The 11,756-nt window shown below is 35.7% G+C and overlaps 1 protein-coding gene and 1 long non-coding RNA gene across 5 annotated transcripts in view; one reads left to right on the forward strand and one right to left on the reverse strand.

Annotated features, from left to right (window-relative positions):
- Positions 1-11,756, forward strand: part of ak9 (adenylate kinase 9) — a 29,506-nt gene that overhangs the window by 11,516 nt on the left and 6,234 nt on the right. For all 4 annotated transcript variants that reach the window (XM_073933382.1, XM_680817.10, XM_073933383.1 and 1 more), the window contains exons 20-27: positions 1,350-1,550; positions 2,095-2,400; positions 2,476-2,597; positions 6,528-6,747; positions 6,850-6,942; positions 7,029-7,235; positions 8,278-8,496; positions 9,395-9,608. In XM_073933382.1, the coding sequence (XP_073789483.1) occupies positions 1,350-1,550; positions 2,095-2,400; positions 2,476-2,597; positions 6,528-6,747; positions 6,850-6,942; positions 7,029-7,235; positions 8,278-8,496; positions 9,395-9,608 (1,582 nt within the window). The remainder of the gene's footprint in view (positions 1-1,349; positions 1,551-2,094; positions 2,401-2,475; positions 2,598-6,527; positions 6,748-6,849; positions 6,943-7,028; positions 7,236-8,277; positions 8,497-9,394; positions 9,609-11,756) is intronic.
- Positions 615-10,757, reverse strand: LOC103909328 (uncharacterized). Its single transcript, XR_011007802.2, has 4 exons — positions 8,396-10,757; positions 6,500-6,729; positions 1,322-1,446; positions 615-1,195 (listed from the first exon to the last, which is right to left on the reverse strand). It is a non-coding gene; the product is annotated as an uncharacterized lncRNA (long non-coding RNA).

Here is an 11,756-nt window from a genome sequence, read left to right on the forward strand (position 1 = left end):
GTTTATATGTAAGTAACCTTTTCTTTTATTTTAATCAATAATCATTTAATAATTTAATTAACAACAAACAATCTAACAGGAATTAAATAATTTATTGATTTAATTTATAATAAATAATTTAACAACATATTTTTGCATATTCACATTTGTCTGATGTCGGTTAATGGTTACATGGGATCCATATAAAAATAGTTTTTTTTGTTTAATTTAATGAAGTTTTTTTCATAAATTGTATTTGTCATCATTTACTCACTTTCCCTTCACTCTATAAGAATTTAGTTCATCTTCACAGCACAAAATTAAAATACTTTTGTTTGTTGTTTCGCTCCGTTAAAAATCTGTTCATCCAAATCACCTCTGTCGCTTAAAAAAGTTTATGAATAATATTATCAATAGTAATATGTGAATTAAACCCTAAAATAAATCTCTAAAAAAGCAATCATGTTTCTTCAGAAGAGTTGGATTAAACTGCTCAATTCCTATGGACTTTTGTTTTCTTTATAAACATTTTGAGCTATCAAAGTTTTGGGTGAATATGAGTTTCACTGGAAAAGTTTCAACATAAATCTCTCAGATTTCATTATAAACATTGAAAAGAGGAGGAAAGTCCTTACCCCAGGTGGAGGAGTTTAAGTATCTCGGGGTTTTGTTCACGAGTGAGGGAAGGATAGAACGTGAGATTGACAGGTGGATTGGTGCAGCGGCAGCAGTAATGCAGTTGATGTACCGGTCCGTTGTAGTGAAGAAGGAGCTGAGCTGAAAGGCAAAGCTCTCCATTTACCGGTCAATCTACGTTCCTACTCTCACCTATGGTCATGGGCCTTGGATCAAGACCGAAAGGACAAGATCTTGAATACAAGTGGCCGAAATGAGTTTCCTTCGAAGGGTGGCAGGGCGCACTCTTATGGATAGGGTGAGGAGCTCTGACACCCGGGAGGAGCTCTGAGTAGAGTCGCTGCTCCTCCACATCGAGAGAAGTTAGCTGAGGTGGCTCAGGCATCTGTTTCGGATGCCTCCTGGACGCCTACCTAGGGAGGTGTTCCAGGCATGTCCCCCTGGGAGGCGGCCTCGGCGAAGACCCAGGACACGCTGGAGAGACTATGTCTCTCGGCTGGCCTGGGAACGCCTCGGGATCCCCCCGGAGGAGCTGGAGGAAGTGTCTGGGGATAGAGAAGTCTGGGGTTCTCTCCTAAGACTGCTGCCCCCGCGACCCAGCCCCGGAAAAGCGGCAGAAGATGAATGAATGAATGGATGAACATTGAAAAAAAAGAAAAACTCTTCCTATGTAAACAAACCATTGCTGATTCTCAGAATATCATACCTGTCTTTGTTTATGATGGTCCCATTAGGAGTTCAACTTTAAGAGGCAGCTGGGAGACACCAAGCATTTTTGTCCAGTGGTTCTGAAGGAGAAAGGTCTGCTACAACCATGTCTGGATGAATACGCTGCCAAGTACAGAGACAAAGTTTATTACTTCTCCAGCAAAGAAGCCCTAGAAAAGTTCTTGCAGAACCCTGAACTCTATATCTCCAACAAAGAACTACTAAAGGTATGAGTAGAATTAGATCAAAATAGCTAATGAGAACACACAAATTCAATCAATATCAAAATCAGACAATGACCTACAACCTTCACATTTTGTATTTCTGAAAAACAAAAATCAAGGTGTTTATAAATTGGTTTATACTTTTAAACTACACTGTAAAAGTACCAAATATGTACATAACTAGACATCGTCACGTTGGAATTTAAAGGTTCTATCTGCGTTCTGAATGATTTTGAGATATTGAGATTCAAAGTTTTTGCATTCGATTATAGCAAACAGTATGCATAACATTTGTTTTTTTAAATAAAAAGTCTTAAAATGTAAACAACTTTTAAAAAAACATCCCATCATGTAAAAAAGTTGTCATTTAATAAGAATATGTCAATAACTAATTTCACAGGAACTTTAAAGTAATCTTTTCTGCAGCTTAAGTTGTTATTGGGATAATATTATATGCAATAAAAGCTTTAGCAAATAATTGCAACAAGAACATTTGATATCTTCATGTGCCTAAACTGTACATAAGACTAAGCTTGTTCACTACCAGCCACCTGCACTGCGGGTCTCCATGCTAGGAGTGAGGGGTTCTGGGAAGACGACTCATGGGAAGTGGCTTGCCCAGCAACTGGGAATTTTCCACATCCAGTTCAGAGAGCGTCTGCAAGAGCTCATTCAACGAAAGACCCAGAAACGAGTGTCACCTGCTGATGATTCAGAACCACCCGAGGAACCTCCAGAGGAGCTGCAGAGCTTGCTTAAAGCTCAGGCCCGGATTCAGAGTGCAGAATCACCTACAGACCAGGACAACACCACCAGTCTTGAGGAGACTGCATCTGGTAGTCCTGACGCAAAGGTAAAGGGGCTAAAAGGTTAGATGCTTGTATCATTGTTTATCATTGACTAATTTTGAGCGTTTATTCGTTTATAGGAAGAAGAAGCCTTGACCGAAGATGAAGAGGCCATTAAAGCATACTTGCAGAATGGAGATCCTCTCCCTTCAGAGATACTGGAAATGCTTTTATTTCAGTGGTGGAACCAGGAACCCTACAAGTAAACTTTCATTCACACACACTCATTAATTCACACATGCTAGCTCCTAATATTGAATAAAATACACTTGCAGATAATACATAAGTCATTATTTATTCACCTCAACATGAAGAAAATATTTAAAATACATTAAATTTCATATGGGGCAGCACGGTGGCTTAGTGGTTAGCACTGTCTTCTCACAGCAAGAATGTCACTGGTTTGAGTCCCAGCTTGACCAGTTGGCATTTCTGCATGGAGTTTGCATGTGCTCCCGTGTTGGCATGGGGTTCCTCATACATGCCATTCCCATAAGAAATCAAAAACTATTGTCATAAGTGTTTTCAAACACTAAATCACTAAATCACAGTTGGAGTGCAAAAAACAAACAGAAAATCAAAAATAAATGTAAATGATTATCTTTGAACACAAAATATATATTTTAATAAATGAAAATCAACAAAGTTATTTAGAATCAAGCCATAAGAGGCAAAACAAATGTGTGCAAATGTGCAGGCAACATACATTCAAAATATGAATCAAAAATAGTTGAGTTGATAACACTGAGTGATCAATAAATCAAATACAAAATAACTATTCATTTACTAAAGTATAGCTAGAATGTTTTTTTTTTAATTGCAGATTATGCTAAACTGGTGAGGCAGTCTTTTTAGCTTCACCTTCCAGTGTTTACTGGCTTTATGTCAAGCAAAACACACTCTGAAATTTTGTCTTTGATTTTTTCTTTGCCTTTTTTCAGACTTGGGTGGTCTCAAATCTACACTGTAAAAATAAACTTGCTGCCATAAATTTTTTTGTTGAATCAAATCAACTTTTCTAGTAATCTCAACATACATTAATCAAACTGACTACAAATATTAAGTATTTTAACTTATTGTAAATATAAATACAGTATTTTTGCTGTGATTGATTTACAGTTACTGTATATTTTAATGGAATTTGTTAACAGAGCTCTTCAAGAAAACAGCAGTTCAACTAGCTGTCTATTATCCTGTACAGACATTATTTTGAGCTGCTTCACTTTTTTTATCTTACTGCAGTCGCGATGGCAAGCAGCTGCTTTGTTTTTTATTTATTTATTTAAAAAGCACATTAAAGCTGAGATACAACCAGAAAGACGATAATACAACACTTACTATCACAATCATCAGCACTTTTAATAGTTTATTTTACAGACTTATGTTATGCTGTTTTTCTATTGGAGTTTTCATTACAAAATGACCGCCGCGTCATCTAGTGGCTGTTTCTCAAATTGCACTAGAGTGTCGCCTCTTGGTGTTTCTAGGCTCTTTGAATAGAAAAAGGATTTCGATCTTGCACCGTGAATCACTGAAACTATGGTAACAAGACATAACACAAAGAAATGTTTTCTTTTCAATTCAAACTAAATATATGTGCAAATGACATAAAATAAATAAATGCATTTGCTGAATAATTTGATCTAAGGGACAAATTCTGTCTTAAATAGATGATCAATTAAAATTGACGGAGACAAAGAAGCACAACAACTGAAAAGTGAGAGTTTTATGTGAATCTCAAACCACAAAACTGACATATATTGACTGAAATAATATATAATAAATTAATCTGAAGTATTCAACTTCAATGTGATTCATTTAACAAGACACACGGTTGCTCCGGGTTCCCCTACAGACCAAACCCATTGCGCTACAGGTGAACTGAATAACTAAATCGGCTGTAGTGTATGAGTGTGAATGTGAGAGTTTATAGCAGTTTTCCAGTACTGGGTTGCAGCTTAGAGGGCAACCGCTGCATAAAACATATACTGGAATAGTTAGCGGTTCATTCCGTTGTGGCGATCCCTGATAAATAAGGTACTAAGCTGAAGAAAAATGAATTAATGGATAAATGAAGATGTTTTTATATAATGGCAGTTCTAGATTGTGAAGCTCAAAACAGGACAAAACAGCAACAACATAGATATAGACCAGTAATTGATTTTGAAATAGTTTAGTTTCTATTTTAATATTAGATTAAATTTAGTGATGTCCTTTTGTGAATTTATTGCTGTCATTTTTGTGTATATTATACAGCTCCTACAGTATGTTGTTTTATTATTACTACTTTTTATTTCAGCTGGTTGTGAAGGCAACATTTTTTTCATGAAATATTTGTTTATAGCTATAGTTATATAGTTTATAGTTGTTTAGTTTATAGTTATAGTTATCAGTAACTATTATTAGACCATTTAGATAATAATAAAACTTTTCTTTAATATAAATATTAAAATATAAAGATAATGCATTATTCATTGTTGTAGTCTCATGCATTAATAGATAAAATTTTCATTCATTCGTTCATTTTCTTTTCGGCTTAGTCCCTTTATTTATTCGGGGTGGCCACCGTGGAATGAACCGCCAACTTATCCAGCATATGTTTTACGCAACTGATGCCCTTCCAGCTGCAACCCATCACTGGGAAACACCTATACACACTCATTCACACTCATACACTAATGCCAATATAGCTCACCCAATTCACCTGTACCGCATGTCTTTGGAGTGTGGGGGAAACCGGAGCACCCGGAGGAAACCCATGCCAACACAGGGAAAACAGCGACCTGCTTGCTGTGAAGCACTCGAACTACTCACCGTGACACCGTGGATTCATTTTATTTAGCTTAATTTATTATAGTTGACAAAAAACAACAACAAGATAAAAAGTAATCCAACAGCATTCCCTTCTTCATCAGACTGAAAAAAAACTTTGTAAAAATCTGTTATATGTATACAGAATTAATAAAAGTAGTGTAAATACTAGGGATACTCTGATTGGTACTCGCTGATCTGGCCGATCTCATGAACCGATCACAAATGTTTTTGCGTTTACAAGCAGAGAAAGATGCACGTGCGCACCTGGGTTATACATACAGCAGCTACTGCATGTATTTAGACTTTTTATATAAAAGTACTGAGAGTTCTGTGTTTTTGACAATATTCCAAGTTCACTAAAAACCTGTCTGGAAATAATAAATAAATACATTTTAAAAATCAACATAAATATTTAATAAAGTAGCTTTTTGTAATTGTAATTTACTTTTTTTTTCTTTTCTTTTTTTAATTGAAGCATATAACTGACAAGCATACAGGATTATATGATAACATATGTAACAGTCATACAAAACTTATAGATGAAGAACATACATTAAAGAAAAATAACTTCTTGCAATTTACTTATTGCAATAAACAGTAGTTTATGAGCCTATTTCCTTTTAGTAAGAACTTGAAGTAATGGATTTAAAAGTGTGCATTTTAGCTTCTTATGCATCAAATATGTGCTCCAAACGTTTTCTTGATTGAGACGTTGAATTCTTCTTTCATCATTTGTAATGTTTTCAAATTGCATTGTTAGTACATTTTTGTACTTTTTTTTAAATCTGTGCTATCTATTATGTTCTGTAAAGCTGCTTCTGATCGTGACATGTTCACACCTAAATGGTTAAGAGACATTATATGAAGCATCCTTTATTTATTCTCTAAGGTAAAGAGAGATGTGCACTTAAGAATCTTACTTAGAGGGAAAATGAGCTTTATGCATTAAAAAGCTTGAAGTATCAGAATCAGTACTCAGTATCAGCTGCAAAAATCCTGATCAGAGCATCCCTAGTAAATACTGCTATGACTATATTTAAAAAAAACAGTAACAACAAATGTTATTTGTACTGTTTGAAGGAATAGTAAAATAATCCTGTCTTTCTCTCTCTGAAAGATTGTCTGGGGAAAATGTGGTGGTGAACTTTTATAAATCTACAAACATTTTTGAGATGAAAGTGTTCAGTTGTTAAAGAAGGTCTAGTTTCTACATATTGTCTGCCATTTTCGGGGGTTTCTTCTGTGTTATAATGCAATGTTTGACATTTGTGTTAACAATTAGTGACTTACTGTAATAGAAGGCCTTTTTAAATTCAAGATCCACAGGGTTTATTCTGGAGGGATTCCCCCAAAACCACGAGGAGGTATCCTTTATGGCAGAGCATCACTTGTTTCCAGATGTGGTGGCAGTTATGTCGGTGGAGGTGTCTGAGGTGGTGCGGCGTCTCCTGCCTTCACGGCTCAACCGCTGGAGAGAGAGACGGGAGCGCAAACAACAACAGATCCATCTGGTCATGAAGCTGCGGAAAGAAATCAGGGTAAGCTTTTAGCCAAATAATTCATTAGAACAAAATTATCAGCAGGCATTTATCATGAAGCAAGTGAAGTTATTTCTGGAGTGAATCTGCACTGGTCTGCAGGAGCGGGCCATCACTAAGAGAAGAGCTGAGATTATGGCTGAACAGGCATTCAGGAAACTCAGCCCACCAACTCTAAGTCCCCTCAAAGAACAGGTCATTTATTCGCTTGTCGAGTTTTGATTTGGTGAATATCAATGATGACAGATCGATTCTGATTAGACAGTCTAATGCTCTATTAGGAGGAGGAAGAGGAGAAGGAGGAGGCAGTGGATGAAGAGCAGGAACTAGAGGAGATAGAAGCCATGCTGTTGGAGGAGTTTCCTCCTGAAGATGAAGAGGAGACTGAGGATGAGGAACAGGAAACAGAGGAAAGTGCAGAAGAGAGGCTAGAGGTGGAGATCAGCGAGAGGTTCGAGAAGGATGATGACAACCTCACTAGCATGACGGTAAGGAGAAGATACTTAAAGATCCAATTATGGTTGAAGTCAAAATTATTAGCCCTGTTAAATATTTTTTTCTTTTTCAATATTTCCCAAATGATGGTTAACAGAGCTAAGAATGTTTCACAGTATTTCCTATAATATTCTTTCTTCTTAAGAAAGTTTAATTTGTTTTATTTTGGCTAGAATGAAAGCAGTTTTTTAATTTTTTAAAATCCATTTTAAGGTCAATAATATTAGCCTTCTTTAGCAATGATTTGCCTAATTACCCTAATTAACCTAGTTAAGCCTTTAACTTGCACTATAAGCTGAATACTAGTATCTTGAAAAATATCTAGCAAAATTTTATGTACTGTCATCATGGCAAAATACAAAAGAAATCAGTTATAAAAAATTAAACATATAAAATGACATTAAATTTAATAATTAATGATATAATGATTTAATTTGATAAAAAATGACATTTTATTTCTAAGGAAATGTACTTTATAACTGGATGAGTGTACTATGTTTATTGTTTTGTCAATATTAGAAGTTTTGTAACTGTGAGAGCTGACACTTAAAAACTTATTACAGTGAAGTTTGAATACCTCTTATAATTCAATTTATGAAAACAAAAACTATATTTGAGTTCTAGAAGTTCATAAGGTAAGCAACAGAGTCATTTTTGTGACCCTGGACCAGTTTTATGTTGCACAGGTTTATTTTATGAAGATATTTTGTAAATTTGTAAATAAATATCTAAGGTCAATCTCTTTAAATGTGATTTTTTTAATCCCCCTATTCCAGATTATTAAATAGTTGTCAAAAATGACAACTTTTTCACAACCTAATGGTGTTTTAGAGACATATTTATTTATCCATTATAAACTTAAACTAGCTCAGGTAACATCACAAATAAGACTTTGCTTCACTCAATGCGTTATTTAATTATAGTTACCCAAAAACATTTAAAATCCAGCAAAATATAGAGATAACCGAGGCTTATAAATTCTACAGATAAAATAAAGAATGTGTTGTTGTTGTTGTGTGTTTTTTTTTTCCATAGGACCTACTATCAGACAATCAAATCCCCCGTCTTGTAATAAGTGCTGGCCGTTTGCCTCGGATTGTGAGGTACCAGCTCCTAAAGGAAATCAAACCTCTGATGGAAAACAGAGACTCACTGTTTCAGACGTGTCAGCCAATCAGCTACAGTCTTGCCAGGAGACTCCTGTATTGCTCCTTTAAATATCCCAGTGCTTTCGGGTGCTGGGATCCTGTTAAGGTAAAAGAAGATCTACAAAACACACAGATTTTTAGTTCACACTTGGAGAATTGGTTTATGTAAAATCAACTCGTTTGCTTTGTTATTCATTTGAATAAGTGTATTATTGATGGGAATCAAATAAGTGAGCTTAGACTACTAAAAAGTAGTGTGAACCGCAAAGTTGCTGAGGCTTTTATCTCAGTATGATGAACTAAAACTGAATATAAAGTAGGGGGAGGTTTTTTTAATTGCACATCATTCCCTCAAATCGTCTATAGAGGGTGTAGTTCAGAATATTGTAGCTAAAGCCTTTAAAACTAACTTCAACAGAAAAGGGCCGCAAATGCAGAAGAAAAGGGTCGGACTTTGATTCACGATTACCAAAACAACTATTTTTTTCAGTGGGTTAACTTGGATTAATTGTGAATATAAATGTGCACCACTAGCAAAACAAACATTGAGCATTTTGATTTCACACAGACTTTAAAACAAATTCTGGTTAAATTTGACAGAAATACTAAACGCCGCACAGATCAAAGACATCCAAACATACCAAAAACAGGACATGATGTCACAAGATGCGACCTTTTAAAGGAAGGAATTGTCAAACACACCTGGTTTTACTCATGACAGTTGAAAGGTTGCAATTTAACACAGCTGTTAGAAACAATTCTCTTTGCAGCAGATTTATTGTTTATATGCGAGAAGGTATTCCTTGTGCTGTTTTGAATCCTTTACACTTGTTATAAGCTCTTTATGAATCCTCAATTGATATAAATATCATTATATACATCAAGTGTGTTAAGCCCAGCACACAGGATTGAACTGAACTACAAGCGTGAACAAAGCTTATGACAAAGCATAAAAACAGAAGCGAAGTTACAAAAACACTCAAGTTTGCTGTGACTTTCTGTAGTACACCGAAGGAGATTTGATCCAGCCTCCACAGGACTCTTACCACTCCACCTTTCCAGTCATCTTGCACCAGTTCATCTACTTCTTCGCCTCCAAGGAGACACGCAACACCTTCATCCTCAATCCAATCAAATATCTCCGTCAACCAAGGCCCAACCCTTCCCTTCCCATCAAGCTGGCGATCATTGGCCCACCCAAATCAGGCAAAACCACAGGTCAGATTTCTGGAACAAAATATTATTCATTATGACAGGGTTCCCATTTGTCATTGAATATCGTGGAATTTTAAAAGGGTCCACTGCAGACATTAACCCTTATGTGCTGTTGGGGACGTTTTCATTCACTCTGGGGTGATTTTAAGTCTTATTTTGGCCATACATTTATCTTTGTTTCAGCGAATGGAATGATTTTTAGTGACAAATCTTAATATGACACATATTTTGGGAAAATGTCTTAAAAATTTCCAAAAATTCAATTTATTTATGCTGGGGGCTGTTTTTGCCCCATTGGCTTTCAATACAATGAATTTTTTTGACTGCAAAGCCATGACACCATATAATCATGCATTCTCGGTTATTGGTGGTTTTCCCTGTTGGTAAGAGTTTTTTTTTTTTTTTTAAGTTTTATTTTCCATTTAGCAAAATGTAGATTTTTTTTTTATACTGTGTTTTTTGCATGTATGCATTTTTAATATGATTATAGTCAGTCCATTGTTTTAAAACAGTTTCATTTCATTTCTGCTTGTCAACCAGCAATCAAATTTATTAAAACAATATGATTTTTTTTACAATACCAAGAAGCATATCTACATTTCTGGAGATCACGAATTATGTAGCCAGAAGCTACGTATGCATTACATCTTTAAAACAAACTCTATGGGGTGGTATGGGTGGTATGATGCCATTCCTTTTCTCGCTTACCAGCTGACCGTTTTCTTTCATATGGACAGCTTTTCCGGTAGGTCTACATGTACGTTGGCGAACTTGAGATGCAGAGCGGAATTGAACATGACATCGAGGTCAATCAGTGTTTTTTAAAACACTATTGGTTGGGTTTAGGGAAGGGGGAGAGTGGGGGATGGGTCAGTTGGTCAGTCAGTTAGTCAACAGCGGCCTCTGGTGGATTTTTGTGAGAAGAACAGGCACGAATATCACTAGTAGGAGAAATGTGAGATCTGAAAAAGCGTACACATCAGCCTCTGGTGAATACGTGAAAACAAAAACTGCAAAACAAAAAACGTATTTTACTCTCTCTGGTAATGTATATAGTAGGGTTGGGCATCTAAGCTATAATGCCGATCCGATACGCATCTCGATACAAAGAATACGATCCGATATATTAGCGATACATTTGTGACATATTGCGATGCAACACGATACGATTCACACCCATATCACGATACGATGCGATATTTCAGCACTAACTAATTAGATCAAGTTTATGAGATGATGTGAAAGAGGATGCTGTGCCATTGAATGAGTTTGATTATTTATAAACCAAGCAAAACCAAGACTTTTTTTTACAAACTGGCTCTTCTCTCAGAGCCAGAGTGTCAGTTTACAGTAGAGGGCCATTTTAGAACATATAGCACATATTATTTAAGTATTTTCCAGATAAACAGAATGTATAAGTGCAATATATATTAAAAAATATGTATATATTTGCACTCTTTCAACATAAATAAATTTAGCATTGCACAACAAGAATTGTGATTTAACTTTTCAACTATGAAAACAAGTTTTACAAAGATATTTTGCCACTGATTATTCAAAACTTAAGGTTGTGAACTAGCAGTGTTATGCTGCTTTGAAACATCACTGTCACTGTAAACAACAGGCTAATAAAAATATAACAAACCAGCAATCTTCTTGCTGTGAGGTGGTCAAACTACCCACTGTGCCACTGTGACACCCAATTATTTTTATCATTATTAGTATTAATATTATTATTATTATAATTAAATAAAAATTAACAGGAGGAGGTGTTTAAAACCTTCGTTCTCCGTGACACAAGGCTGAATATCTTTGCAGATGAACAATGCAATAGCATTCGTTATTGGCGTAGAGCGAGCAGAACTGTTGCGCATGGAAAAAAAAAAACTTGCAATGCTTTTCTCACCACTTTTGGAGCTGGTTGAAGCAGTGCGAAAGCCGGGGATGCAGAAACACTGGAAGATGCTTTCACAACAACACCGTGGCGCCGCTTAAAGTGAGATATCAGATTAGTCGTACTGCCCGCGTATTTTATAGATGCGCGGCACATTTTGCAAATTGCATCTGTCCTGTCATGTCGTCCATCCTTAAATCCATAATGTTGCCATACTTTAGATTTAAAAACTCAGTGGGGAATAAAATGTTTGTTTA

This window comes from Danio rerio, chromosome 20, assembly GCF_049306965.1.
Source record: "Danio rerio strain Tuebingen ecotype United States chromosome 20, GRCz12tu, whole genome shotgun sequence".
Taxonomy (NCBI): Eukaryota; Metazoa; Chordata; class Actinopteri; order Cypriniformes; family Danionidae; genus Danio; species Danio rerio.